The sequence below is a fragment of the Phocoena sinus genome, chromosome 5 (genome assembly GCF_008692025.1).
Source record: "Phocoena sinus isolate mPhoSin1 chromosome 5, mPhoSin1.pri, whole genome shotgun sequence".
NCBI lineage: Eukaryota > Metazoa > Chordata > Mammalia > Artiodactyla > Phocoenidae > Phocoena > Phocoena sinus.
The window spans coordinates 52,683,028-52,698,500 of record NC_045767.1 but is presented as its reverse complement, the minus strand read 5'-3'; the positions used below and the strand labels follow the sequence as shown (position 1 = coordinate 52,698,500).

The following is a 15,473-nucleotide window of genomic DNA, read 5'->3' as shown; positions in this document are numbered from 1 at the left end:
AAGGATGCAAAGGAGGAGGTCCAGTCAGTCTGCCCTGAATCAGCACACCCACACCTCAGCATCTCTGCTTCTCTGACACGCCACAACCTTGGGCACACCCCTCATTAGAGATCCTGGCATCCTCTGAGCAGCAAAGTTAAGTGTACATGGCGTTCCACCCACCAGAAAAAGCACTTTACTTCTCTACAACCTCCAAATGGAGAAAACCCATGTTCACAGTGATGACCCTGGGGTGCTGCACAATCTTCTGGTGATGCTGAAAGATCAGATCGTTTGGTCTAAACCTGGCTACAGCTCAGAGTCACCCGGGAAACTTGGTAAAATATTTTTTCTTAGGGCTTTACCCTCTGATTTTGGTTTAGTAGGTTTATTTTGGTACCTAAGAATCTATATTTTTAGTAAGCACCCTAGAGATTACAGACATTTAGGAACTACTGCACTAAGTGACATATGATGTAGTTTTAGTGTTTCATGCAGCTTATAGTGTTTGCATTTACTAAAACCGATGAATCATCTTACCAGAATATTTATTTAAGCAGAATATCCATTCCCCAACCATGTCAGAAAACAGAATATTTGCTATACCTGGTAATCCAGCATGCAGAAGCTTGGGAAAAACTGACAAATTCGGGATTCAAAAAAATAGGGAAAAATCCAGAATATGGGTAGTTCTTTGTGACTGTTATCTAATGGATCACAAAAAAAGAGAAAAGAAAATAAGAAACTGATATTAAAGAAAAAAATAAAGTAGAAAGCTGTTACTGAAAATATATGGTATTGGGAGAAATTGTAATCCTTCAATACATTTAAATCATACAAACGAAGAGATGATTTACCAGGGTACCATTTACAACTTGACCTTTCCCAAAAGTCAATGGAAACATTCTTTTATATCTAAACACAGCTATACATGGTATGTAAAAGTTATCTTTACATGCATATCACTATAGTCCAGGTAAAGGCAAAGATATTACAAAAAAAGTGGGAGATAAAAAATGAGCATCACTTTGAAGCACAAAGGTGGTTGTGATATGGTAGAAGGAAACCTGGACCAAAATGCAGAAGGCCTTAGGTCTGAATCTTAGCTCTGCCATAACTCACTATGCCAGCTTTCAGGGTGAATCCATCTTTTCTGAATCATGCAAGATTCTTATGAACAATTTTATCCAAATTAATTTTTATGAGAGACAGGGGACATAGCTATTAATTACAGAGCACCTGATACAGGCTAGTACAATGCTAGGTGCTTTCTGTATGTTATCTCCTTAAATAACCCCTGGAGTTAGGTGTTAATATAGTAATCTCATTTCACAGATGCGGAGACTGAAGCTGCAAAATTTAAGCAATTTGTTCAAATTCATGCAGCTAATAAGCAGCAGAATCGGTTCAAGCTCACAAAGCTTTTTATTGCTTTCCCAACAATAATGACTTTATCCACTCTGATAAGTAGACTTCAGAACCAAAAATAAGTGGAATACTTAGCACTGTGAGTCATGTTTTAAATTTCATTTGCATCCTGTCCCCAAAGCACACTATTTATATAGCACAATTAATGGAGAAGCTTGATCACAAATTCCTGACACTCTTACATTTATCAACTTGCAGGTTGGAAACTGAAAAATGATTATACTGACTAATTAGATAATTACATAAAATACTTTGAAGTCCTAAGCCATTTTAAGCTGAATATCCCCCAGTTATTAACCCACTTCTAAGCTTGGGTATCCATGTGACACTGATAACCACTGTTAGGCGCCTGGACAGCCAACCTTCCCACACAAATCCTGGCACAGTTTAGAGCTGTGGACCAGGGGCTGGGTGCCTTCCTAGAGTTCTGGGCAAGACTTTTGGAATAGGAAATGTAAGGTCTAAGTGGGCAGAGATAAGTGTCTGTCTTGTTCACCCTTCCATTCCCAGCACCTAAACAGTACCTGGTACATAGTGGCCATTCAGGAAATATTTACTGAAGAAATGCCAACAGTTCACTGCTATTCTTCATAATGTCCCCTTATGCCCACCAAAAACAAATACTTTACCTATGAGCCATTTTTAAAACACATGATTAGAATAATACGAAGTGTATCATGACGATAAAGTTATTATCAAATAAGCCTATTTTTAAAAAAAGAAGAGAACGCAAGACATGTATATTTTATCAGTGCTCTGATTCACTGAGCTCTGCTAATATTTGACAGGAAGTATATACATAGATACATGTTTATTTTGCAGTAAGTAATAAATTACACACCTTGGCTTTGACCTTCTTTCCACATAGCAATTAACTTCTTGAATGTAACAGCCAGAGGTTCAACCAAGCCACCAAAAGGAGGATCTGTCACCATAATGACTCCTTCACCTTTATCCTTCTGTAAAAATGTTCTGCATACTTCAAGGGCAGCCTGGAACAAACAGAAATTCATTTCTAAATTAGGACTAAAGGGAGGTACTTCATCCTATTGGGAGGAGAATGCATTAGGCTCAGTCTCACTCTTCGGAGTGAACTTCACCCAACCTGCCACCCCAGAGTCCCTCAGTGACATCCTGAAGCCTCTCTCATTCAGCCCCCGTAAGATTTTATCTTTGGGTTCCTTGGGTTTTTAAAATTGCAAATTCAAACACCATCACTGTCAGAGGACTACACATTCAAATGGTTAAATTAAAAAGCTAAATTTAGTAACCTAAAAGAGAGAAACTCATTACCCATGAGGACTATCTAAAATGCTAAATTCAATTGAACAAACAGAAGCAAGGACTGTGCTAAACACTGGAGACACAAAGACGAATAAGACATATTTTTTCCTGTCTGGTTTGTCCACCACCATAAGTTCAGGTTAATGAGAGCCAAATTACCAGTTAAACATGCACATGTTTTTGAGTGCCAGGTAAATGACAGGCACATTTGAACATGCAAAGTAAATAAATGAAAGCTCACAAATAAAGCTTATCCAGGCCATGAAACCATGCCATTAACACATTTTCCCAGCAAGCTGATGTGTTTTTAGTGATTGCAAAGTTAACATTAAAAACTGTCTAGGATATTTATCACTTCTTTGCTTTGGGAGAAGTCAGTGAGAGACAGACCTGTAATATTAGCTCTAATCTACTGACTTTGTAGTTGCTTTCAAGTACTTATCTATAAAAGCAAATCAACACAGTATACAAAATGGCAGAAGATTTGAAAGCTTAATGGCATTTAAACTTTAATAAACCTATATGTACTTTGTAATAAAATATATATTGCTTTACTACTAAATCAACTTAGAAGACCCAACTGATGAAAGGAAAAAAATCACAACATCCTAATCCCTTTTCTCTAGTAAAGTCTTTATTAACTTCCTCCTGAAAGTCCTACAGCAAAGGATGGTGTCAAGAAGGTTAATCATTTTTCAAGTGCTGCCTGGCACTTCCTTAACCTGCCTACACGAACAAGGACTAAAAGTACAGATGATGTTACTGAAAAACTTCAAATTCCTTAGAGTAAACCAGCTATACTCCAATACAAATTTTAAAATAAATAAATTAATTAAAACCCCTTAGAGTTAAAAGTAGAAAAAAGAAAATCAGTGAACGAGGCCTGAACTCTTAATCAAATTAAAAAAGAAATTAAAGAATATCTTCCCAGGTAAGAATCAATGGTGGGATGTCCCGTCTAGGTTGCTGAGGGTCCTAATGTTGACCACCTACGGGAAACAGACACTTGCTTACGCCACCAAGGTTGACAATAACTTAACTCTGTTCTTCATCTCAGTCATCAATAAAAAAGTGCTCAGCATTTTAAATAGCCACTCTCTGTACACACTTTAACCGCCTTACCAATAAGGCGTATGACATTTTTTATTACCCAAAAGACTATATTATTTGCTATGAAAAAACTCCTGTGCAGAAAACTCCTACTTTTTAATCCCATGAACTGTGAAGAGCTTCTGTGCAGTGGCAGAGGCTTAGATCCTCAAAGGCACATGGTACCTCAAAGGCTTATATGCCTTCACAGACAGACACCTAGTAGACACTTAAATGCTTTGGTGATTGATTAGTAGATGGTAATCGCTACTGAAAACCCTGCCTCCGTAAGTAGGTAGAAAAAGGGGAGACAGTAAAATCATTAAACAATAGTTTTCTGTAGGTCATTCTCTACAGTTGCAGTGCCATTTAGTGGCTGCTCCTAAAATACAGAGAAAGGAGAGCCTGAGCTGGATGACTGTTTTCTTCCGTGAAACAGAACATGGAGCTCAGTCTTGGCAGCTTATTCCAACTGTTATTCTAGAAACTTGTAAGGTAATTCTATAAACTCTCAATAAAAGTTACATAGAATTTCCTAGAAAAGGCTACTTACATGTTACTTTCTTAAGATATATGAAATTGCTAGCCAGCTCTTCGGTATGTAAATGTAATTTTACTCTTGTCTTTATTGTTCAAATTAAAAAGCAAAATCATGGTCTGGTATTAAAAACAAATAAACAAATACCTGACCCACTACTGCAGCATCAAGCAGTAATATGAACTAAGTTCCTTCCTCAGCTGTGTCACCAGTGCTGACAACCCCCCTGAGCTCAAAGCCCCACAGTTTCAAGAGACCACACTGGACACTTGCACGTCGATGTCGTGCCAGCCCCACAAATTCAACATTTCCAAACGTCGCTTCCACACTTCCCTACTCTCTGTTTTGAAGAATGGAAGATGAATCCAGGTCACGGCCCCATGTTTTTTTTTTTTTTTTTTTTTGCGGTACGCGGGCCTCTCACTGTTGTGGCCTCTCTCGTTGCGGAGCACAGGCTCCGGACACGCAGGCTCAGCGGCCATGGCTCACGGGCCCAGCCGCTCCATGGCATGTGGGATCTTCCCGGACCGGGGCACGAACCCGTGTCCCCTGCATCGGCAGGTGGACTCTCAACCACTGTGCCACCAGGGAAGCCCCCCATGTCATCTTTGACTTCACCCCCGGTACACTTATCACCATGTCTTCTTTTTTTTTTCTTTTTTTAATTGAGGTATAACTGATGTATAACGTTATATTAATTTCAGGTGTACACAGAGTAATTACACCAAGTCTTCTGGTTTCCATATGGGAAATGCCTTCAGAATCCACTTCTTTCCTCTCTTTTCCCCACTGTCACTGTCCGAGGTGAGAAGCCCCTCTTCATCTTCTGTCAAGCGGTCTTTCAATTCCTCGTTCTCCTTCATGCTCATCGAATCAGTTCTCAAATTCTAATGCTTATCAACCACACAAGCACTTTGGGAAACAGTGAAGTCTAATTCTAACTGTTACTTACTTCACTACTTGGTTTTCATAGCTTTCACGGCTGAAAAATATGTATCCCCATGCTAAACGGATTCTGATGGAAGGAGTACATCACTGGCTATACTTACTAAATCTCATTTTTCAATAAGTCTCATTTTTTCAATCCCAACCAACAATTTAGAATCTATTTTCATTTCCTGAATGCTTAGTTTTTTAGTCTTGCTTGGTTTTCATTCTATCATTAGCTAGTATCTTAAAGCACAATATATACTTAAAACATGACTCACAATTCTTTAAAAATTGATATATACCCATAACATATATGTATGGATATGCTTCAAGCAGTCTTGATAATTTCAAACATTTTTGACCAACCTCCTGTCAGGTGTGATTACTTGGTTGGTTATAGATTTTATTTTGTAATGGGACTGACAAAGAGCTCAAATTAGGAGTAGAAATACCAGCTCTGCTATGTTGTTTATTCACAATGATGTTATTAACATCATATTGAAAGATTTTTTTAAATCACTCTCCCTTTTTTATAAGGTTATTTTTTTAAGAGTAGTTTTAGGTTTACCCCAAAATTGAGAGGAAGGTACAGCGATATCCCACATACCCCCTGCCCCACACATGGATAACCGCTCCCACTATCAACAGCACCCACCAGAGTGGGACATTTGTTAGAAGTGATGAACCTAAACTGACACATTATCACCCAGAGTTCATAGATTGGAGTTAACTCTTGACACTATTTTTTAAGGATTGGTTTAATAAAACCATAAATCCCCTTAACTGGGACATGAAATTTATCAGGAAGGCAGACAGCAAACAACTAACTACAGAATTATTTAATTACAGCATCATAAATCTACAAAGGAGAACCTGACCTTGTCCGAGGGCCAGGGGAGGCTAAAGAAAGTGACTTGGAACAGGGTTCTGAAGGATGAGGTGACATCAACAAGGCAAAGAGAGAGTAGAAGGTGGAGGGAACAGCATGGGCAAAAGCCCCTGTGGTGGAAAGGCCAGTTTGAGATGAAGGTCATATGTCCTGAACATGAGCAGCAAAGCAGGAACAGGGAGAGGACAGGCTGGAGAGTGGCAGGGGTCAGACCACAAACAGCTACGTGAGTCTTGGTGAGAAAGTCGCTCTTCACCCAAGAAGCAGTGAAAAGTCATGAAAGATGAATAACATGATCACCTCTAGGTGCTCAATACACACTCAGTGAATGAACAAAAATAAATATCAATAAATGGTAGAAAAGCCACCATTTGCTCTTGAGGGACCCTAGAAAAATAATGAAGGAAATACAATAAAAGAAAGAGATAATTGTCATAATTCTTACCTTTCCATCAAAGAAGTGATGGTTAAACATGTTATAATGGCAAAAACTATCTTCCATATAAAATTGTGAATACCTGTAAGATAATTTGTTTATTACTGCAGTTACTTGTCTGGTCATAGTTATACATAAATAAATAAATAAATGTAAACTAAATTTTAAAACTATGAAATCACACCTTTAATAAAATCAATTTCATCATCCTTTAGTTTTTTGAAATAAAGAATACTTTCCCAAAATCTCAAGAAGTCAGCAACAGAGGATGAATAACAAACTTAAATTATGGTCCCAAGTTTAATAAACCAGTGGCAAAACTACAGAACACTCATATATAAAAAATACATATAATCTTCTGGTTCCTACGGACCAGAAGATTCTACATAAATAATCATGTCCCTGATAGATTATTATGCAACTTAAGCTTGAGATGGGCTGGCAATTAAAATACATCTCTCATAGTTAATAATTTTAAGGAAAATACTGAATCAACATTTCTTCTCAACAGCTGTTAATTATTTTCTTCCGTGGTTAACAAAAAAAGGTATTTAATACAGAGTTTTTCTTGTCTATTGTGAATTAGCTTAATAAAATATGCTTCTCAATATGTAAGAAAAAAGAAGTACGCACATTTCATATATAGTGAATTAGTGCCAGGAAAGAGGATATTTATTTACTGATTGAATCATTTTATTCTTCTAACATACTACTTTAAAATGCAGTCAGTAATGAATGAGAGTACCAGCTTCGGGTATTAACATTTTATAAATTTTCGCTAATTTACTAGGCAAAATTCATACCACATCATGGCTTAAATTTGCATTTATTTGACTTCTTACAAAACTGAGTTTTCTTTATTCCTTAATTTTATTTGTACTGCCTAGGTCTGTTTTTCCCATTTATGTCTATGGGCCTTAATGTCTTTCTTGCTGATTTCTGAGTTTTTTTTGTATAATATAGAAACCTCTTTTACCTCAATAGGATTTTGAACTTCCACAGTTTTGTCATAAACAATTCACATATGAACCACACCATCCTTCTACAGAATTCATAACCTAGTGGAAAGACTGAGAAAAAATCAGGGACACATCCTTACTTACACAGCTTCTTTGCTTCTACTTCTACTCAAAGTTATTTATGACCATCTATAACTGATCACCAACCATGCTGAGTATTTAATACAGCGGACAAGCCTAGTTTATCCTCTTCCTATTACACTGAGGCTAAGAGTACAGCTGTACAGTCAGGTGGTCTGGTTTCAAACTCTGGGTCTCTCACTTACTAGCTGTGTAATCTTAGTAAGTTATTTAACCTATCTGAGCCCCAATTTCTTCATCTACAAAATAGTAAAATAGTTTCTATAATACTTCATAGGACTTGGTAAGAATAAATAAGATAAAGTATGTAAAGTGTTGAATACAATGCCAGCTACACAGCATATACTGAAATGTCAGGTATCATTATTTTAATAAATACCAGCTATAAAGATGTATGTCTCAGTGACTCTAATATTAGGGAATTACACTTATGCCCAATCAAGATATCTCCTCCTATAATTTAAATCCGTTTCTTGTTATTCTGTGGAGATGGAAGAACAGCTGTTCGCCATTCTCAGTACAATATCCTTTAATATCACTTAAGATACTGTTAGTACATCTGATGATTTCATAAAACAAATTTGCACTGAAGAAATAAACAGAAGGTTTGAATAACTGAAAAATATTTAAACTATATACTGTAACTCAAGGAACATTCCAAAACACTGTGGGACAATGTAAATTACCATTAATAAACAAATGTCTTCCTCTTTAACCAAATCCCAAATAGCTGATAATATAGCTATATCAGTTAATTTACACATATATATTAATACTAGTACAGCTGTGGATCAACCATCATTTGAGAGTGTTCTTCGCTCTTGCATTGCTTTGTGTGAGCAAGGGAAAATACAATCTCTTTTTAAATATATTTCTACCACCCTCCATTTATTTTCATTGCTTCATGATGCAACAGTCATTTTTTAAGATTAAAAAAAAATTTTATTTACATAAAATTCAGCATAGCACACTCATCCAAAATGTTCTGGGCAGCAGTGGGCAGAGCCAGAGAGAGAAAAAAGCCAAGATTTCAGCTCTAAGTTTCCATCAAACACAAACAAGGAAGCTTAATTATTCATATTTTAAATTATGAAAAATCACTCAACATCACCCTCTTAGGATGAAATTGGCCACAAAGAATTATTCTGTCCATTGAATAAGGCAAACAAAACCAATCAGAAATGCATGCACTTGAAAACTGCTCAAAAGGACATTCATTTAATTTGGTCATTCATTCTCTTTAAATCAGAGTCAGTTACCAAGTATGAAACATGTTCTACACAAAGGAAATGTAATCAAGAGCTGAATAAAACTAGTTCATGAAATAAGCCTAAAAAATACATTTTTGATACAACTTTATTTGGACGATAGTTTGCCAAACAGTGTTTCATATCTTTCATGCTAAAGTTAGAGCATATAGAAATCCATCTTAGCAAATGTTAACTTCATATCTTAGACCCCAAGAAAAGGACATTTACCGCACATTTACATACAGCCCTGGAGTTGAGGCAGTTCTCTGCAGCCTTGCACAGACCTTACGTAGGGCAACAACAAGCCAAAGTCAAAGTGCCAGAAGGAACTATTCAGTACCACTTTATACCACAAAGGAATGTTTCCCTGATTTAACTGTGGTCCTTGTGAGAAATCTGAACCAACCCCACACTCCATCATAGTGTAAATACAGGCAACAGGCTGAGTTCATTCTGGCTACAAACGTATGTTAATAAACCAGCTCTATCTTAGCACCCAATGTTGACCTTTTACAGAACTGACTCAGAAACAGAGTAGCTATCAAGGAAGCTATGCTAGGATACTACAGTACTATACCTTCAGCTTTTGTCTGCAACACACACACACAGGTTTACAGACACAAAGAAAAAAAGCATCTGTGTATTCCACAGGTTATAAAACAACTTTATCCACATCCCCTACTCCCTATTCTGACCAGGGGATTTGAACTACAGGCTCAAGAAAGGTAAAACTTCAAGGCATGGCATTTAAGGCAAAAGAGTTAAAGGGCCATATAAATCTTTCAAATTAAAAGTACATCAGGTAAGATGCAAAGAGTTCTGGAAAATGTGTACAACGATATGAATGTACTTCACTTACTTAACACTACTGAACTATACACTTAAAAAATGTTTAACATGGTAAATTTTATATTTACTATGTGTACTTTATTGTAATTTTTTAAAAACAAGTAAACAGGGCAGTAGCAATGAACAATAGATAATAAAATTTTAAAAAACAATTTATTTACAATAGCAACAAAAAGAATAAAGTGTTTAGGAACAAATTTAACAAAAGAAGTACAAGTCTTGCACACTGAAAACTACAAAATATTGTTTAAAGAACTTAAAGAATATCTAAATAAATGGAAAGACATCTCATATTCATGAACCAGAACACTTAATATTAAGATGAAAATACCCCTCAAATTGATCTATAAATTCAATTCAATCCCTATGAAAATGCCAGTTGGCTTTTTTGTAGAAACTGAGAAGGTAATTCTAAAATTCATATAGAAGTGCAAGGAACCCACAATAGCCAACACAATCTTGAAAGAGAATTAAGTTGAAAGACTCACACTTTGCAATTTCAAAACTCAGTACAAAGCAACAATAATGAAGATAGTGTGGGACTGGCATAACGACAGACATAGATCAATGGAATAGAATTTAGAGTCTACAAATAAATCCATACATTTATGGTCATTTGGTTTTCAATAAGGTTCCAAGACCATTCAATGGGAAAAGAATAATCATTTTAACAAATGGTGCCAAGGCAACTGGATATCCACATGCAAAGAATAAAGTTAGACCCCTACCTCATACCATATATAAAAATTACTCAAAAGAAATCAATGACCTAAATATAAGAGGTAAAATTAAAAACTCTTAGAAGAAAACAAGTGTAAATATTCATGACTTTGGATTAGGCAATAGTTTCTTGGTATGACACCTAAAACACATGCAACCAAAGAAAACAGAATGATTGGACTCCATCAAAAGTGAAAAAACACAAAGAACGGGAGAAAATATTTACGAATCATATATCTGATAGGGGTCTAGTATCCAGAATATATTGAGAACTCTTTCAATTCAACAATAAGACAAATAACCAATTTTAAAAATGGGCAAAGGACTGAATAGACATTTCTCCAAAAAGATAAACAATTGACCATAAGCACATGCTCAACAACATTAGCCACCAATAAAATGCAAAACAAACCACAATGAGACACTACTTCAAAAAGACAGAGAATAACAAGTGTTGACAAAGATGTGGAGAAATTGGAACTCTCATACATTGCTGTTGGTAAAGTAAAACAGTGCAGTCACCTTGGAAAACAGTTTGGGAGTCCCTCAAAAAGTTAAACACAGAATCACCACATGACCAAGCAATTCTACTCCTAGGTATATTTATGGCCTCAGTTGTGTCCCCTCAACTAATTCATATGCTGAAGCACTGATCCCTCAGTCTCTCAAAAGGTAACTATATTTGGAGAGAGGGCCCTTAAAGAGGTAATTAAATTAATTTTTAAGCATTTATCTTTTAAAAAATTTTTTAATTGAAATATGATTGATGTACAATGTTATGTTAATTTCAGGTGTACTAAGAGGTGACTAAGTTAAAAGGAGGTCATTAGGGTGGGCCCCAATGCATATGACTGGTATCTTTATAAGAAGAGGAAATCTGGACACATAAAGAGATACCAGGGATGTGCACACACACAGGAAAGACCATGTGATGACACAGAAGGCAGCTATCCGCAAGCCAAGGAGAGAGATTTCAGAAGAAACCAAACCTGGGACTTCCCTGGTGGCGCAGTGGTTAAGAATCCACCTGCCAATGCAGGGGACACAGGTTCGAGCCCTGGTCTGGGAAGATCCCACATGCCATGGAGCAACTAAGCCCATGCACCACAACTACTGAGCCTGTACTCTAGTGCTTGCGAGCCACAACTACTGAGGCCGTGTGCCACAACTACTGAAGCCTGCACACCTACAGCCCATACTCTGCAACAAGTGAAGCCACTGCAATGAGAAGCCCGTGCACCACAACGAAGAGTAGCCCCTGCTCTCCACAACTAGAGAAAGCCCGCGCACAGCAACGAAGACACAACACAGCCAAAAATAAATAAATAAATAAATAAAATAAATTTAAAAAAAAAAAGAAGAAACCAAACCTACTGACACCCTGATCTTCGACTTCTAGCCTCCAAAACTGTGGGAAATTTCTATTGTTTAACCCACCCAGTCTGTGGTATTTTGTTATGACAGCCCTAGCAAATTAATACAATACCCAAGAGAGATGAAAACGTATGTGCTGCTGACAACTGACATATATTGTCTTGAATAATTCAGTTGTGGACATCTTTTTTTTTTGTCTTTTTTTTGTCTTTCTAGTACCTATATCTCCCCTTGTTTCAGTCAAACATCCATTTCCTATGGAGAACCCACTCCTTAGCACTCTATCTGCCAGGCCACAGTGATGATTCTGGGATGGCTATGTAACCCCAGGCAAGGTAGGCAGAGTACTCACTGGAGTTTTGCTGCTGGAGCTCTTGGGAAAGATTCTTTTTCTACTGGGCAGTTCAGCTGAGACTATGTAAGTTTAAAGCTGCTGCCCACCAAAGTCCTTGGCAGAATGAAGGAAGCTGTCTGAAGAATAAGGCCAGTACAGACAGAAACACAGAATGAGAGATAGAGAGAGAGAAAGACAGAGCTCTAAAAAACTGTGAGGCCCAGGATCTCAACTGGACTGAAGCCTGTTATACCCTAGACTCCAGTAGTGTGAGCCAATACATTCCCAGTGACATAAATGGATTTCTGGGACTCTAATGAAAGAAAGATTCCTGACTAATATGAATGCCTGACTCTAAATACATGAATAACCTGGAAACCAGTTATTAACGCATTTGAAAACTATTGTGGAACAAAGCATGGGGATAGGTGGAAAAAGGGCAACCTAGAAGGATGACAAGAGAGAAATATAGGTTATATAAGAAAGGCTTATATACACTTCCAAAAGCAAAGTTATTTCCAGAGGATAATTTAATTTTGGGGGCCAGACTGACTGGGTTTGAATCCTGAGCTGGACATTTATAAACTGTGACTTTGGTCAAGTTATTTAATTTCTTTGTACCTCAGTTTTCTATTCTGAGGAAAAGGAGAATGTTAATAGTATCTGCCTTATAGGTCTGTTGTGAGGATCAAAGGATTTAGAATAGGGTTTGACAAGTGACAAGTACTCACTAAATACTAGTCATTGTTAATATTGTTATTATAAGACCTCAAAAGTTAAATTTCTACCTTTAAAATAATACATTTATAATAATTTAACAATAATACTTTAGGAAAGAAACATGGTAGTTAAAAAAGAAATTGAGATATTCATACAATGGGATATTATACAACCATAAAAGGAAGTACAGTTATATGCTATGACATGGAGGAATTTTGAAAACATTATGCTAAAGTGAAAGAGGCCAGACATAAAGGTCACACATTGTATGATTCCATTTATATAAAACATCCAGAATAGACAAATCCATGGAGACAGAAAGCAGATTAATGGTTATTAGGGGAAGTAAGGAGTTTCTTTGTAGTGTGATTAAAAATGTTCTGGAATCATGGGTGATGGCTGCAAAACCTAGTGAATATACCAAAAACTGCTGAAATACACACTTTAAAATGGTAAATTTTAGTGAATTATAACTCAATTTAAAAAAAGAATTTGAGTTTAAGAAGAAGTCCATATTATCACTTATGGAATTCCATTTTCCCGAGGATTACTCACATCAAGCAGGTATTTGTAAAGTGTGTGCTAGTCCTGTTAATAAGGGATGAGGGTTACAGAAAGTGTGGGTTATTTCTGAGAAACATATGTGCTTATATTAGATAACCTAAAGTTGACTTGGAAGTCTAAAGAAAAATAAATAACGAAAGCTGTACATTTTATTGTGACTTTCTACACTTTAAAAATCTGTCTGCCTGTTTTTAGGGAGAAAAAGCATATGTAATTTCATAGAGAAGCTGAGTAATAATACTAGAGAGAATCCAGCAAATGCTGGAATATTGGCCAAATAGACTCTATCAGATTAAATAAAAAGAAACTCAAAGCCCGATTCCTTCAATACACTCAAGAACAAGTAAAATATACTGAGAACACGGTATCTTACAGACTCACCATGAACTCCTGGAAATCAAACAATTACAGACACTAGGAAGAGTACTTCAAGTTTACAGAATCAGAGAGTCTGAGGATGGACACATTTGCCATCCTGTGTTGTAAATCAAACGTCTGTATCTTCTCAATTACCACCAGAGGGGGGACTCAAGATGTGGTCCACTATCTCACCTGTTTGTTCCAACACATCAGGTGCCATTTAATTCTGACCCTCTCCCACAAAGCTTATCTGTTTGTTTATCCTCTGCCTCGGGACTTTTCTATTTCCTAGTTAGCGCTCCCTTCACTTCAGGTCATGTCCAGTGAAAGACAGTATGCATATCATCCAGTAAAAATATTAAAATACATGTCTTATCACACTTAAAACATCATGATGAAACAAAATTCTGGAGGAAATTTGGAATTACCCTTGAAAAATAAGTATATTAGAAGAAATTTCACTCAATTGAAATGTATCTCTAAATTATAAGCCAAAGACAACTAGACCTATTCACAGAGAAAATTTAGGAAACACACTAGCAAAAGGAGAAATCTACCACCTCCCTGTTTGAAATATGGAAGATTACATGTTGTCTATATGACTAAAATGATACCTTATAACCAATCACTACTTCTAAATGTTAAGTAAAGGATTGTAATAGGATTAATAAGACGAAAACATTAAAAAGAAACAGAACACAATGAAGGAGAATAAATATTATACTTTGTAAACCTACCGAAAATCAATATCCAATAAAAGGCTTTTAATGTTAGACTTCTTGTCATCTGATGCTTTCAACCTGATCAGCTCATGCAACCTAAAGCAATTAGTGAAAGCAAATTTAATAAGAAATTACAAATGCCATAGATAACAAGAAAACAAAAAACCCATCAATGTTCTCCTGATATTTCTAATATTTCAGTGAAACACTGAAGAAAATTTGGCAAGTATAAGCAAGGTTTAAATTTCACAAATATTTTTAAAACAGTGGATGGATCTCATCTGAAACAGAAAACTCTAAAATAATAAATAACTTAAGAATCAAATCAGAAAGAATCTCCTATCATGTACCAGAAATCTACAAAGATTTCTCTCAAATGGAATAAAGATTACAAACTCCTCACAGAGGGACCATGCTTTATATTTCCTTTGTACACTTGAAGCTTCATGTCGTAACCTGCACATAGTATTGGGTTGGACAAAAAGTTCATTTGGGTTTTCCATATCTTACGGAAAAACCTGAACGAACTTTTTGGCCAACCCAATAAATAACTACTTAATAAATTTTCTTACAGTTTAAATAGTGGTGATGGGAGAATGTTTAAAATACCATATAACATACCTTGGTGTCCCGACACACAGTACTCTTCTGAACCCAAGGGTAGAGAGTAGGTCTACCAAGAACAGACAGCTCCTATCAGCAAACAAATACTGGGCATTTGTCTTCTTGTTTTCCAATGGATAAAGGAGTTGACTGGGCCTTTTTAACTGGGTGATAGAAATATCACCCACTATCTGATGCTTGCGATGCTTTTCCTCATCATCTGGCAACAGCAACTGCTGACATCTTTGACAAAACTTTCTCTGAGACAAGGGCAATTCAATAAACTTCAAGTACCTTCAAGACA

At 36.3% G+C, this 15,473-nt stretch overlaps 1 protein-coding gene across 4 annotated transcripts in view; it reads right to left on the bottom strand.

The window, feature by feature from the left end:
• The window catches only part of ZCCHC4 (zinc finger CCHC-type containing 4), a 48,647-nt gene that overhangs the window by 14,586 nt on the left and 18,588 nt on the right, over positions 1 to 15,473 (bottom strand). For all 4 annotated transcript variants that reach the window (XR_004350084.1, XM_032633369.1, XM_032633371.1 and 1 more), the window contains 5 exons: positions 15,188 to 15,463; positions 14,582 to 14,662; positions 6,583 to 6,655; positions 2,249 to 2,399; positions 586 to 686 (listed from right to left, as the gene is read on the bottom strand). Coding sequence is in view for 3 of the 4 variants with exons in the window: in XM_032633369.1 (XP_032489260.1) it covers positions 586 to 686; positions 2,249 to 2,399; positions 6,583 to 6,655; positions 14,582 to 14,662; positions 15,188 to 15,463 (682 nt within the window). In the remaining variant the exon portion in view is untranslated. The remainder of the gene's footprint in view (positions 1 to 585; positions 687 to 2,248; positions 2,400 to 6,582; positions 6,656 to 14,581; positions 14,663 to 15,187; positions 15,464 to 15,473) is intronic.